General features: G+C 42.8%; 2 protein-coding genes across 2 annotated transcripts; both read left to right on the plus strand.

The window, feature by feature from the left end:
* The first annotated feature begins 10,985 nt into the window (after positions 1-10,985).
* On the plus strand, positions 10,986-12,518 carry LOC108075805 (ciliogenesis-associated TTC17-interacting protein). Its single transcript, XM_017168376.3, has 2 exons — positions 10,986-11,129; positions 11,176-12,518. Exons 1-2 carry the CDS (start codon positions 11,126-11,128, stop codon positions 12,393-12,395), a joined length of 1,224 nt encoding a protein of 407 aa, XP_017023865.1. The 5' UTR covers positions 10,986-11,125; the 3' UTR covers positions 12,396-12,518.
* Positions 12,519-12,839: 321 nt separating this feature from the next.
* On the plus strand, positions 12,840-15,052 carry Tektin-A (Tektin A). The gene is made up of 3 exons (XM_017168364.3): positions 12,840-13,345; positions 13,427-13,701; positions 13,772-15,052. The coding sequence occupies exons 1-3, from the start codon at positions 12,986-12,988 to the stop codon at positions 14,892-14,894; spliced, it is 1,758 nt and encodes a 585-aa protein (XP_017023853.1). The 5' UTR covers positions 12,840-12,985; the 3' UTR covers positions 14,895-15,052.
* The last annotated feature ends 836 nt before the right edge of the window (positions 15,053-15,888 follow it).

Consider the following 15,888-nt stretch of genomic DNA (forward strand, 5'->3'; position numbering starts at 1 on the left):
AATTACGAAAGTCCTGATTGCATATGCATGTGAATGGACCGACGAGTGTGCCAGTGCAGTGTATGGCTCAATAATTACGTTGTATTTATTTGAAACTGTTTTCCGATAGTTGCCGCAGGTTAGTCCCACCATATTCCCGCCCCCGTTGCAACATAATTATTGCAATTTATTTTGCTGCTAAAATCTGCGCAAACTATTTGCACAGCCCACTCGCAGGATGCTTAGTCTGATTTTCTGCAAATTGCACGAGTGCTCCTGAATTTTTGGGGGGTCGGGTTACTTCATTATAGTTGCATCCAGTGCGCAGCCAGGCAGCGATTCTATCAATCATACGGCATTGTCGATTTCTGTATGAATATTTTGTCGAGTTTGCAGTTTAATTTTATGGTTTGATTTGTTCAGTTCTCGGATAATGCCTATTATGCTTTCGGTCAGTTCAAAATTTCCAGGACGAGCTAATTAGTTAAAATGACGGGTTTAAGTAGGCAGACCATTATAGTTTCTGGTGAGGGAATAAGCTGGAGGGAACGTCAGTGAACTCATATCAATAGGGCAATTTAAAGGGAATTTAAGTACATAATAAATTAGAATGGTTATTGCAAGATAACTGATGATTGATGTTGCTGTTGCACTTCTCTTCTGATTAATATACGATCTGTGGGATGTGGCATATTCTACAGTCTCGATTTATGTATACGTATATGTAATTAAATATATATTCATAATAAATATAAAACAATTCATAATAAACTACCATTTCTAATAGAGTCTGTTTCGCCGTCTCTCCGTGGCCCTTTGTACTTATTACTATTTATTGGCTTATAAGTTTGACATAAACTAAGTCGATGGCAGACAGAGGCACAGACAGGTTTAAGGTCTAAGCAGCTTACAGTAAGCACCAAGTAAGGTGAAACTCCCTTGCGACCGAATTATAAGTAAAACATAAGTAGCATTGTGCACTGGATATCATGTAAGAAGGTAAGTTTGGCCTCCATCAACCGAAATTTTGTAGATTTTTTCCGTTGAATGTTCTACCCTCGAGCTTAAGGCTGCCTGCCGTCCTGTTCAGAGGACACACATTAAGCCGCTTGTGGCCAATTATTATCGCAAAACCCCAATTAAATGTTGCCATTGTCCTTCGGCCATCGAAATCTCTAAAAACTTTCGTTCGTTTCACCTGACGCGCCGGCCCAGCCTTAAACGTTTAATTAATTTTGAAATGAATGCAAAACTTTCAGACTTTATCTTCGGGCCGGTGATACTTTAAAGAGATAGGGGACCAGAAACTACGAGTAACTTTTTGGTTGAGTCTTAAGAAGACTTTGGATTACTTTGAGAGCGCGACAGAACTTTTCCCGACATGAATTCCAAAGTAAATTTTTTTTCACAACTAAACACTTTGGCGGACAAACTTGCGTTTGAGCCGTTTAAAAAGGGTTTAAGCTTCGGCCTTTTAATTAGAAGACAGTGGGAAAGGGTCATAAAATATGTAGAATTCCAGGCTGACAGTGTTCATGGCTTTTGGGGTTGGAGGTTTGGACTATTTCAAATGCTCTCTGGGCTGGCTAAATCTTAGAAGGTCACGAAAAGAAAACATAATTAAATGTTATAACTTTGCATTTTTGGAAAGTGTTAAAGAGCTGTCTTGCCTCTTTAAGAAATATTTGATAAAAAGAAAAAATAAATATATATTTTCTCACCGTGCAGACTGCAGCTTCCAGCTCAATCCTTGTCAACCGTTGCGAGTTGGTGTACCAGCTGGAAGCTGTTCGATCCGCTGCGGCTAGAAGGCCAGCGAAGCAAATTGTTTTTAATTAAAAGCAAACAATATCAATTCGTTCGACAGTTATCCGGTGATGGTGCCGACACAGCCGGCTGCTCCAGAGACGCCTGCCTTGCCCGGTTGCAGGATTAAGCGGGAGGAGAAACAAAATTATCAAGTGCAACTTTGACATGGCCTGTTCATTTGGATCTGAGAGCAAACATTTTGCCACCCTCTATCCGGACTCCCTGATCCCCGAAGATTATTAATTGTCTTGTCTGGCTGAAAGGGATTATTTTAAAGTTAATTCGTTGTCTTCCCTGTAAGTTTGCGCTGCAATTCCTTCGCCTGCTATTCGAAACTTTGCTGTGCATCATTTAATTTGTCTGCGATATCGAGAAGTTTGTTCTGAGATTTTTATTCTCTGACTTTCTCCTTTTCATATCGTCAATGAATTGATGAAGTTCCATAAAGTTTTAAATGGCTGTTTATTAATTTTTCCTTTAAATAAACTTTGGTGTTCTTGAGTAAACAGTTCGGGAATTATTTAAATAGTTTAATCTACAAATTATAAATGTTTTAATGAGAATTTGATTCCTACTTTGAGCTTTTAAGTCCTGACATATTTTGTACATTATTTTGAAGCCTTGAAAATGTTGCCACACACACACATACCAAGTGGGGGGGATGTGTCGGGTCAGCATCATCAGCATTAGGAGGCAAAACTGTTCATATGCGAGGGAGGAGCAGAGGAAACACAGAGTTCCTCTTGACTCCGTTTCGACTATAACTGCTCCGTATCGCCGCTCTCTGTGTCCAACTATTTATTTTTATGACTTAATGTTGCTTCAGTTTGGTCTGAGTGTGTGCCGTAAATGCTGTCGTACAAATATGTGAAAATTGCTCATTTCAAATGTTCCCAAAAGCAAGCGAGGACGAGGATGTGGATGCGGAATATGAACATATATATATATATACATTTGAGAGGCAAATGTGTGTAGGCAAATTGCCTGTCAAAAATGTTGTAGACAATTTGTTTATTTTTTTTTTGTTCTGTTTTTGTCGTATTTTTTTTTACTGGCCCGATGTTTATCAGAAATGTTTGGCTCAATTTTCATAATAAAATTATACGATGTGTTTATTTGCTGTTGGGACTTAAAGGATAGTACACCAATCGATATATATGAGGTAATTAAAAGGGCAGGCTAACAGGACCTTAGTAAATATTGTGTTTTTTTAAGGCTAAGGTTTGTTTATTATTTGAAAATTAAGTTATTCAGCTCTTTCAATCAAGCTAGATATTGTATGTCCTCAAATTGGGTTATCAATTAAACTTTTCCTTCAACTTTTCACATGTGCTCTCCCTCGCCTGCACTAATAGTAAAAATCATTTCCATATATATGCTGGATTTTGCCGACTTCGGGGACATTAGAGAACGTAATGAGTTCGAAAAGGAAACTTAAATCAATTAGTCAGCAAACGATGATGAATGAATGGAGCTGAATATTTTTCCTAAAACTTTTCGTTTTAAAGAGCACAGAAAGCAACTTTTGCTTCACTATAAATGGCAAGGCACAGTCCCCAATGGGGCGGCAGGAAAATCCCGATTGCTGTTGTTTTTCAGCCTATCACGCCCTTTTTGTTGGTGGCATTTTCTATTTTTCTCTAGCCCGTCTTTTCTCCCCCTCCAATTTTTCCAGCTCTGGTTTTATGCCATGCAGCTGGATAAGCTCGACAAGTAGCTAAGTTGTGGGGAATATGGACTATTTTGTAAGGGGTAACGCAAAACCTTTGGATAAAATAGAAATTCTGGCTTAAAATATAAGTAAGTAAAAGTAAATATTTATTTAGAATAGGTTTTATAGAATCTAATACCTGCAAACATAATGCATTTTTATACCCTTGCAGGGTATTATAATTTCAGTCAGAAGTTTGCAACGCAGTGAAGGAGACGTTTCCGACCCTATAAAGTATATATATTCTTGATCAGCATCAACAGCCGAGTCGATCTAGCCATGTCCGTCTGTCCGTCTGTCCGTCTGTCCGTCTGTCTGTCTGTCTGTCTGTCTGTCTGTCTGTCTGTCTGTCCGTCTGTCTGTTTCTACGCAAACTAGTCCCTCAGTTTTAAAGCTATCTGAATGAAACTTTGCATATAGTCTTCTATATGCTCTCACTGCTATATATGTCGGAACGAGCCGGATCGGACGACTATATCATATAGCTGCCATACAAATGTTCAATAAATTTTTAGAAAAAAAATTATAACTTAGCTGTTTTTCAACATATGTGCACTATTTTTTACATATGACCATTTTATATTATTTCTGAATTTTGGTAAAAATTTTATGAAAATCAGACGACTATATCATATAGCTGCCATAGGAACGATCAGGAAATTAATAGAAAAAAATTATAACTTCGTTGTTTTTCAACGTATTTTCATCTACTCTGAGATATAGTCTTATTTTATTATTTCAGAATTTTGGTACGAATTTCATAAAAATCGGACAACTATATCATATAGCTGCCATATAAACGATCGGTAGATGTAGATAAAATATAAAGCTGGGAATGCAAAACTGTAACTGTCAAACTGTAAACATAATAAGTATACGTAGGTAAAATGTAATGAAATAATATCTGCAAGGGTATAGAAACTTCGGCGTGCCGAAGTTAGCTTCCTTTCTTGTTATATTTCTTTTCAATTTAATTTAACATAGTTCCTGCTTATGCTAGAGATAGAACATTACCTATTCGTGTTTTAGTGGGTGAGTTTGTTACTCTCCACTCCAGTTGTTTTTCCCTTGGCTGCTTTGTATGCAGTGCCTGCTATCAGTTGTTGGATTTTCAATAGCCGAGTGCACTTTTGTGCCCCAACAAGCCCAAAAGTAACACTCGGGAGCGCGGGCCTTGAGGTATTATCAACAGCAGTAACAATGGCAACTGTATGCACGGGCCAAAAAAGTGGAAAATGAGAGGCGAAAGCATATTCAAAATACCGTCCCGCCGTTGGGAACGGCAGAGAAAAATCTTCAGAGCAGGCGAGCAGCGACTTTAAAAGTCAGTCCTTGATGTCATCCCCATTCCAGTTCCCAATCCCAATCCTCTGCTCCCTTGGCCCCTCTAAGGCTGCATGTAATTTGCTGTTTGAACAACTTGTCGCTGGTGACATTTTGGCAGAGCCTCAACTGGGAATGAGTCCTGGCTGGGATGGGAATCTGGGCCCCGCCTAACTAACTTCCTGTACATGGCTGATGACTTGTTCGAGCTCGGCTCCCCGGATTCTGGTCGCTCTTCAATCTTTTGTCCTGCCAAACTCATGTGTGCTGCTGGCCACGTTGTCGGTGACATATTCCGCCAAAAAGGAACAGGTCCAGGTCCAGAAGCAGAAGGAGCCAGCAAGGAGCAAGGCAACTGTTGATGTTTGAGTTGCAAGCGATGCTTACACTTGAAATAAACTTTTCTTATATATTCAATGCATTTACCAATTTTGTAGGGCTGTATACTTAATATTTTAGCGGTATAAAGGGGCTAAAACTAAGTGGAATTAAAATAGTTCAACTTCTTAACAATTGTTTTTCTCTGACTGTACGGAATGATAGCAGTAGCTAGAGGCAGATCCTCTGGCGCAGTAGGAAAACGTTGGGCGCTAGTTATAGATACATCACGGTTGGCCAGGTTTCGGGTTTTTGGCGTGGTCCTCCTGCCCGGCTTCCTCCCATCACCCTTTCGAGTATGTGTATCAATCCGACAACGTGCCACTTGTTAACGCACAATGGAGTTCCTTTCACAACGTTGATTGATATGCCCTGCCTGCCAATAGAGACTTCAAGCCCCTTGAAGGGCGCCCCATCTGCAGTCGCAATTTGGCTGTATTTGCTGGATCGGTTCATAGTCGAGATTGCTCTCCCTGAAGAGTGAAAGCCGGGATTTTTGAAATCAATAAGAGTCATATAAAGGACTTGAAAGGGATCATGATTGTCATAAGTAAGAATCAGAAAATCCGCAAGAAAGAAAACAGTTACAGTTAAAGTTAGAGTGAAGGAACATGTATTAATATATTCTAGAGAGATAATCTGTACTATTGTTCTATATATATCTCGATCTTACAACTATTAAGTCTAGTTGAAAAGCTTTTCGAAGTTTACTGGTACCTCATTGTTGTTGGAGTGTTTAAGTCTATGGACTATATAGAGCATTTTTAGTTGGTCTTGTTGTTATTGGGAGACGATATCGGTTGGGCAGGGTTGTTGCTATGGAGTACCTCTTGATCTGCTCGTCAATTCAACAGGAACATACTTATAATCCTGTGTCCTAGTTACATTTACAGAAATATCTAATTATGCTTAAAAAAAATATAAATATAATGAGATGTTTGGATCTTCGCCCTGTCAAAAGCTACCCACGACCTTCAAGCCTTGTGTAACTTTCTGTAAAGTTATGCCCAGGGGCATAACACATCCCCTTTGGTTATTCTGCTTCTATTTTGATGGGGCCGCTCCTTTTTAGAAAATGTTTGCAAAATATTGACACAGCTATTATGTAGCGCGCTCAAATTAATAGCAATGACATGGTAAACACTCTGAAGCGCACACAGGTGGGGGGGCTTGGGGATGTCTTTCAGGTGCGAGCTCTCTCTTTTGGCAAATCCTTAAATGCTGTTTGCGTGTGTGTACGTGTCTTTGTTGGCAAATTAACACACACATTCGGGGCATACGTGAGCCTACACAAACATATACACAGGCGGGCAAACAAAAAGCATAGCCTACCTATGCGGGCGGCGTATTTATTTACGCCTTTGAGTGGTTTACGCCCAACCGCCATATCCCCCCCACATCCTGCCCACTCTTTTCACATGTCACTCGCCAGTTTTCTTGGCTTTTTTATGCACTTGCATATATGTATGTATATTTGCTTTCAGTTTACACTTTTGCAAACAGGTTTTTAAACAACTTTGGTGGCGAGCGAGCTGCATGGAATGGCTGTACATTTATGCGTTTAATTGGAGCCGCCGTTCGTCCTTCCCCAGTGGTTTCTGTAGAAAAACCCATTGATTACTATTTGAAAGGTATCTCTTTACTAAGGAGCCACATCTTCGTAAAAGATTCGGAAATATGAAATTTCTATAACCGGATCCCATGAATTTGTAAGTTTTGGTTTGTTTTTTTTTTAATCCTAGCTAATTAGTACTTTTCCACTATAGCCTTGGTTTTCTTTAGTCAGTTTGGCAGTTTGAAACTTGAATAAACTTAAATTAAGTTACGACACGGAAGCTTGATTGACGCACAACGTTTGCATTTTGCCGATGAAAATAATCTTCGAAATGGCTGCCAACTTAATTATGCTTCGCTCCCAATTTTCAGGCTATTGTTTTGTGATTTTTCTCCTATGAAACAACACCGTCAGCTGGTCATTAATAAATATAAATGTAAATTTTTGCACAAGGCTCAAATTGGTTGTTGTTACCAAAACATAACTTTTCACCCATCTAGCTCAAAATCAATAAACAGTAAGGAGATTTTAGCATATTTTCCCGAGCACTGTGCATTGTTAATAGAAATGTAGATATCGGCACAAACTTGAAGCGAAACCGAAAAATATTGTAAAATAAACCGACCAGACAACAATCAACTTTTTCGCACAGACTGTGTGCTCCTGCCGCTGTTCGCTTGTTTTTTTCGGCTTTCCCGGCACACCTGCTGCCACAACAATACAACACCTTGCCTCAAGTTTTTTACTCGACTGCAGTTTTTGCGAGCTCCGAGACCGAGCTACGAGTTCCGAGTTTTGAGTTTTGTTTGCTTGTCAATGCAAACTGGCAGAAGGGAAAAAAAGCAAGGAGTGGTTGTACTTGATAATGCTCGCTGGGATTGTATAATGAAATCAAATTGCAAAATAATTTGCATTTTATATGAGAAAGTTTCTTTGTTTTGCTCCAAATGGGCAGTGGGAAGCGGGGGTGGCTTTTATTTATATTTTATAACTTTTTGGATTTTCTGCTTATATTACGAAGGATATTGTGTAAAATTTATAAAGGCTGGTGCATTTCTGCCTGCTTTTTAGCTTGCATAAATATAGTTTTTTTTTTTTTCATTTGTTATAGAAAATGTTGTAACATTAAACACGGTATATTTGTGCTGTTCGGAAAAGAGAATCTGTTTTCTGCTATAATAACCAGGACTGCCTATTGTGTAAGGAGTTCCCCTCTCCAAATTCAATTAGTCTCTGGCATTTTTATTGTCATTAATTTATTTCGCTATTGCCGCTTGACGGAATGCATAAATATAAATGTCAATGCTGGCGAGCGCATACATCAATCAATATTCCATTATTGCAATAACATTATTTCAATTGAGTTTTCTCGTTTTGAGCGACGCGACCTCAATGGCAGACAAGTGCAAGTGGATCGGATAATCGATATATTTGGAAAATAATCGAGTATAATTAACTGTGACCCCAAAGGTTCCAAGGAGCAGGTCCTGCCAGTCGAGGGATGCCACTTAAACTTGACAGGAGTGAAGCTGGGACATAACAAGAGCCTGGCCTGCATGTCCTTTCGCATGAACAGCTCATAAAAATGCGAAGCGAGCTGACAACACTTTTCTGCTTTATGTGTGTGAGAAAATCCTAAGCCCATGTCCTGGCGCACCTGCCTCCCGTTTTGTGCCCGAGGCAGGACGAAAGTCTTTCCTGACGACACGCCATGTTGTCAGGATCTCACTCAACAGCCATTTGAAATAAGAGTTTATATGATATGTGTGCGTAGGGACTGGGAGTGTTCTCGTCTCGCCTTTTGCTGGGGGTTGTGTTAATTACAGAAAAATTGCGAGAATTTGTATTATTTACTTTGTTATCAGGACTCAGACAGTTCGGCTTTTGTTAACTGCCTTTTGTACAAATGCATGTGTGTCTCTAGGTGTGAAGGACATCGTTAAGGTAGACTCAGGTTTCCTGTAATAAACCGGCAAGTAGAAAGGACTTTAATAAAGACCATTATATTGAAATAAGATGGAATTCTGATTTCTATGCATGATATTTGATTTGAATAATTATTTATTGTTTTGGAGATTAAATACTCTACTATTTATACTATGTATTTTTACCTTGCCTTTATAAACTTGACTGACCCACAAATATTGTTTTCCTTTTGTGCCCCAATTTTTTGTTTGTTAATATTTCCACTTTTAAAATGATCAGTTGGCATGAAGGTTTTCTTTCATCCTTTTTGGTGTCTTTGGCATTCCATTTTAATTGTCCTTTGCGATTTGGCTAAGGCCATGAATGTGTGCTTGTGTCCTGTGGCATTGTTCTTGAGATTGCTGTTGCTTGGTCCTTGGTCCTGGCCCTGTTGTTATTGCATTCCTTTGCTTTGGTTTTTCGCAGCGCGTAAATAAATTTCATATCATGACATTTATTACTGACCCTTAAGCCCCGCCGCCGCCGTTCGAAGGCCACAGGACCGATACATGTGGGCCTGGAGATTACCAACAGTTTTCCCCATTCCTCTCCCGTTCCCGATTCCATTCCCAATCCTTATTCCCCATCCCATTGCCATTCCCAAGGGTTTCCCAATGGCTTTTTGCACAGCCGCAGCGGTTACAATTTTCATTTAAGATTTGTTTTCGCTTTTTAGTTGTCTCTTTTTTTGTTCAGTCCTCTTTGCACACACACACACTGGCACATTTTGATTTATTTTAGCACTCAATGGCGCCAGCGGGGGGGCGGAGGAAGCGGCAGGTCAAAGGGCGAACAATGACGGGAATGCAAAACAAATGCAGGGGAAATGAACGAGGCCTGAAATGAATGCGCAATGAATGGTCGGAGCGAATGAAAAGCGGGAAAAGCGAGAAAAGCACACAGATGAAGACGAAGATTAAATGTAAGTGGACGGCACACAGAAACAATTGTAGTTAATTTACGCGTAGAGAGAAATGCATAACAAATTAATGAGAATTCCAGCGTAAATAAAGCACTGAAAAAAAAAAATATTCACGGAGTTGCTATAATTAAAGCGGACTTCAATCAGTATAAAGATTTTGCTTGGTTCCTCATAGCTAAGATAATGTACACCCATTTTTGTTTGTTTGTTGAACTTTTATAAGGTTTCTATACGTATCAAAGTTTGTTCAAACAAAGTCTATATACAAGGGTCTTGATTTTTTTAGAGTGCTGCGAATAAACTCAAGATTCTGTTCTCGCCTCGGGGGCCTCGGACCTCCTTTTGTCCTAGCGCGTATCCTCCTTTTCAAAGTTTACTTGACTGTGAAATAAGCGGACAGCAAGAGATCTCGAGCCTGAATGGAAAGCAGTGAAAGAAACAAACGCATTGTCTTTGTCTTTTGCATAATTTATTTATATTTTCATTTTCATCGGGCGTAATTCGCGCTGTTAAAAAAGAGGGAGCACTGCGGGCAGATGCCTACGTTTCCGGCTCAGCAAATAATTACAAGCTTAATAACAAATTTAATATTGCTCGGCCTCGAAGGCCGCTCGCCTTATTTATTGTTTACCCTTTGTGCCTCCTTTATCGTGTACGTGTGAGTCCTGGCTCGGTCCGGTCCTTCCACCTTCAACTGTTGATATTCCCATACGCCCCGTGCCTTTTAATGAGACAACAACAAAGAGCGTGTCCGCAGCGTCCTTTCTTTGTTCGCCTCCTGCGACCCCTTTATTTGCTGGCCATTCGCTTACAGTGACTGCCATTAAAGCTCTCTCGTACGCACACAAACACACACACAATCGCAATCGTCCTTTTGGCCTTATTTACACTTGTCAATCCCCGGGCCCCTGTTCCTGTTCCTGTCCCGGCGTCGTCCAGTGTAGCAAGTTGTTTGTCACTCTTTAAGTCGTCTGAAGAGCTGTTGGCCTTGCAATTAGTTGAGGAGCCTGTCAGGCTTTCTTCTATTTGTTCCGCTCGTTGCAACGCCAATTTTGATGGCAATGTTGCGCCCCGGGCCCCACTTCAGAATCACTAAACACACGCACTCACAGGCCCACTCGAGGCAGTTCCCGGAGAGCGTTACTTAGATGCTCCAACTAATTGCCAAGTCAAGTTCTCGGCCAGCACAACACAAAGGGGAGTGTGTTTCGAGTGGCAAACGACGTTGCTGGAAAAAGACAGTTTTATTTTTGAAAATGCTGAAAGGGTCTGGGTAAAGCCATTGCGAAATATTTAAACACCCCTGTTTCATATAAATTCTAAATTTTACTCTTATCTTTTATTTATTTCATAGAAATCACATTGGCTTTAAAATTTAAGTTTGCATGCTCACACATCAAAATAAGCCTAAGCAAAGAGTTTCGAAAAAAACATTTAATTTGTTGTATAAAACATAAAAATTGGATTTGTAAAAATCTGCAGAATGGGTAAGTTATCTTGCAGTTCAAAATATGTCCTAATCGATCTCCTTAGATGACAAGAACCTGAAGGATTTGCGGCTGGATCCTCCTCTCTTTGTGCCCTGCGACATGGACCAGTTCCGGGATCCGGATAAGAAGCGTGCTGCAGTGGATGCCTGCGAGGAGCTGGACAAGCTAGATGCCCAAGACGAGATCAGCGTGTCGAGCATCATCTCCGCCCTGTTGCGCCCCATCGAACCCTCCGACGACCAGATGAAGGTATGTGACTGGGGCATCAACCCCAAGCAGTTCCTGCCCACCAAGCAGGCGGTGGTGTTCAGGGAGAACCTGTATATATCGAAGCTGCGGAATAGCAACTGCAAGCTGAACGAGGATCTCAAGATCTTCTTCGATCGCGAGCTGGAGCGGATCGGGGACTTCTGTCTGAACGTAGAGGAGTCCTTCGATGGTTACGTGGTGTACAGCAGCAGTCAGATGAAGAAGGGCAAGGGTGTGACGGAGTGTGGTCACCAGTTAAAGGGCAAGTACACCGACAAATTTCTGCTAATCTGTGAGAAACGCTCCGAGTTCGATCGCATTGACAACACTAGGGTGGAGAAGATCCTAGAGCTGCGCAACCATGCGGACCAGATGCTGACCGCCATCCGGGAGACGCGGATTAACGAGGAAGTGCAGCGCTTCAAGGCGAACATCAACATCAAGGATCGTGACCATGTGTTCGTCTTGGACGGCGGCATCATGCTGCTGATGCGTCACCTGATCTGCAACAATTTCGTAGGCAACTTTGAGTACTACACGATGAACCTCTACGGACGTGTCCTGCGCTGCAATCTGGCGGTGGCCAAGGAGCGCAAGGTGGTCCGCGTCTTTTACCGCACCTACAAGAACGTCATTCATGTCGTCACGCAGCAGTGCTTCAACGACGAGCTGCAGGACGTGGCCGAGACCTTCATGTCGCCGGAAGGACGCATCATCCTGCACTACTGGCGCGGCTACAACTACCTGCTGCATGCCGCCTGCAAGGCGGTTAAGGCCAAGGAACCCATCATGCCCAAGCTGGAGTTGATGTGGCGCCAAAACGAGCAGCTCTCCCGCAAGTTCCGCGAGCTCAAGGCGCTCAACTACGAGAATGCCACCAATTACTTGAACAGCCACTCCCAGCTGGCTGACTATATGCAGGACTACGTCCTCAATCTGCTCCGCTATAAGCCCACAAATGTCCTGGAGTTCTCCATCATGTTCTTTCAGAATATGTCAAAAACTCAAAAGTAATTCCTAATTTTTTGTAAAAAATTCAAAGTTTTTGTTCTGCGGAGAACTATTGTTTAAACCCCACAACTATTTGGCCAAATTTTAGTCTTGTTTTTTTGGAAATAAAGTTGACTTGGAATTGGATTTGTGGTAGTGTAAAGTTATGGGAAATTGCAATTGAAATTATAAATAAATTTTTGGTAATATAGTTTAAAAATAGGTATAATAAACAGAACATAAATTTAACTTTATAAGGATAAAGAAGCTCAGCTCTAATCGGAGGCTCTAGAATAGAGCCTCACCACTTATACCAATAAATGACTAAATTTGGATCCAAAATTCCCTGGTGCAATTCCTAATTTTATTAAAAAAAGTTTGTATTATTTTATACAGAAATGTATCAAAGCTTATTCCATCTAGTAACCGTTGCCATTTGTCCAGTCCAACAATGGCACCCCAGCAACCCATTAACTTGTTTATAACCTTCAAACAATCCCTCGAAATTTTCAGTTTCAGTCGTTGACGAAACACCAAATGAAGCACATTCGTTCCTCTTCAAATAACACACACATTTGTATCCGTTTCTAAAGTTGTTTATCCGTTAAACGAACATGAATTGTCTGGAGAAGAAGCCGCACGAGGCTAGTGCCGAGTGCCGGGGCAAAACCATCGAACTGAATCCCGGCTCAGCCTGTCCGGCGCCTCTGATTTGTCCCGAGCCGCAGGATCCGCCCATGCATCGCCTAAAGAAGGCGCCAGCCCCGGCCCTGGTGGCTTTAGCCCCGCATCCTGACGAGGCCGGTCAAATGCACTTGCTTCAAAATATCCAAGGACAGGCAATGGAGCACCAGAAGTTGCAGGGCGACCTTCAGGCGGGAGTGGACGAGCAGCAGAGGCAGCTGGCGGACATCCGAACCGATCAGTACAACCAGGCGCAGGTGCCACCACGCGTGCAGGATGTGCAATTCGCTGTGAGTTCCCAGGGTCATGAAATATTATTAAATAATCTGCAAATAATTATAAAAGATTCTGCATACCTATACCATTTCCAGAGAGCCATAGACCCCGAAGCAGACAACCTGCGGAATCCGGCCTGCTATCTACCGCAGCCGGGCGACGATCTGCCCCACAAGGACCAACTGACGCCCATGGGACCCATTGGGCCATGGGCCTCGGGCAAGGTAGACTGGAGTCCCATGGCGGGAATGACGGGAACGCGACCCGTTGCCGATCGCTACTCCATTACGCGGTACAGTCCCAACGAGTGGCGCACCAGAAACCATGAGACGGTGCAGTCTGTGAATGGAACCCTGGGCAGAGCAGATAAGTAGGGAATACTGCTTCTCTAGAGAACATTGTGTTTAGCCTGCGACTAACTTCTGACTTTTTTCCTGCAGGAACCGCTTCAGTTCCAACACCGAGTACCTGCGTCTTTCGGCCCTGGTAAACAAGTCTCAGACGGAGACTACCGATCGTCTGAGGACCCGAGCACAACTGATCGGTAAGTGGAAGAACACCCTAGAAAACGCCATTAGGGCAATGGCCGACGAAATCTCCACCATGGAGGTGGAGCGCGTGAAGCTGCGCAAGTCGCTAGTGGTATACGGAGTGCCGGAGTCCATAGCCAAAGAGTGCCTTGAAAAGCGGGCCACGAGGCCGGATACCGAGCTGGTGCGCGACCAGGTAGAGGAGGAGTTGGTCAACGAGCTGGCCCTGATTGCCGAGATCCGTCGCCTGATGCAGAAGACCCTGGAGGACTTTGATATGCAGCAGGTGGAGAACCGCACGGCCCGCCAAAGACTCGAGTACGACTGGAGCGACAAGAAGGAGGCCTACGAGATCGACACCCTCAATGTGTCCCTGAACAACCAGTCCAGGACGATCATGTTTCGGCCGGGCGCCGTGAGGCAGCCGCCGGAGCAGGCCTCCGAGAAGTACTGGGAGCACTTCAGCATGGAAACCCTGGACGACTGCGAAAAATGTCGCCTCAAGTCGGTGGCCCTGCGCAACACGCTCCACTCTATCATGATGAACGGGGCCCGTGACATTCGCACCCAGGCCGATGTGGTGGAGAAGGCACTGACCGCCAGAATCAACTGTACCCAGGAGGCGGTGCAGCGCTTCGAGAACGACCTCAAGAACATTCTGCAGAGCTTGGCCGACGTGGAGAACCGCATCACACAGATGAAGCGCCGCATCTCGGACTTCGATGCCTCCATGAAGGTGGCCCAGACGCGCATGGACAACCGTGGGTACCGGCCCAATGTGGAGAACTGCCGTGACGTCGCCCAGCAGGAGCTCATCGATGGGGTACACACCATTCAGAGCAGTGTCTCGGCCTTGCTCCATGAGCTGGATGAGTCGGAGCAGGTCAAGGCAGACCTGGTCAGCTCCCGCGCCCGCCTTGAGCGCGAGATTATGCTGAAGCGACGCAGCCTGTTCATCGATCGGGACCGTTGCATGGAGCTGCGATCACACTATCCCTCGGCCAACACACTAAGTGGTAGTGCCCAAATGTAGAGAGAGTTCCAAGCACTTTGGTTAAAGGAAATCCAAATTGTTGAGTGTTCACAAGCCAGTGATCTTTTTAATTGGCTAACAAAGATTGCAAAATTATCAAGTGATTAAATGTCTAAATGTTCTGTTGTGATTATTAAAGTTGTTCATATAAAACTCCAGCTATTGATTTATCTAACCTTAAAAACATTCAAAGAACAAAGGGGACTCTATTCAAGCATATAATTGGCGGATTTCAGAATCTGCCCCAAAGCTCTTAAGTTCTTTTTAATAAACGCAATAAAATGCCATTAGAGGGCAATCAGACACGTTTGGAAATCCATATAACTGAAAGAAATATGTTGCCAACTTGCGCCAGCGAGCCAACTCTTCCCCCTGTCCCGTCCCAGGACTCCGCACACACGTGTTGGCCTTAGTACTTACCGAAACACGTTCAACAGCTAGAACAACACGTACTCAATTTAGAGACACTCGGTCGGGGGGCGACTGATATTGATACGGAGGTAGTTGAGCATTCGTTAATGTTTGCCTTTCTCGGAGCAACAAATATTGGGACAGTTGCTGGGTTTGCCGGGATACCATACATGCGGAACTCTGCTGGGAAGCCAATAAATTGCAGGACGAGCCGAAGAAGACGGCGTGCTGGAATTTCGAATTGAAAACAGAGGCTCATTGAAGCTATTTTTCAGTTTTGGAAAAGTATTTGTAATTAAAATTATTACAAACTTCTAAAGAACATTTTTTAACCATTTTCATTTCACAAAGATTAATTTCATTAGGATCTATGGCTCAATCGAAGGTCACTGCATTTCCCTAAAATATATACTTGAAAACGAAAAACATGGCTGAGAATGGAACATGTCTCCTGGCTGTCTTGGATTGCGTGTGTTCCATGGTCTTGTCTCTGGCATTTCCCTTCCTTCCGCATACGTGCTAAGCACTCGTCGGCCAAGATTTATTGCCGGGGAACGTGTTGTTTTTCATGTTGGCCAAAAGG

The sequence above is a fragment of the Drosophila kikkawai genome, chromosome 2L (genome assembly GCF_030179895.1).
Source record: "Drosophila kikkawai strain 14028-0561.14 chromosome 2L, DkikHiC1v2, whole genome shotgun sequence".
Classification (NCBI taxonomy): Eukaryota; Metazoa; Arthropoda; class Insecta; order Diptera; family Drosophilidae; genus Drosophila; species Drosophila kikkawai.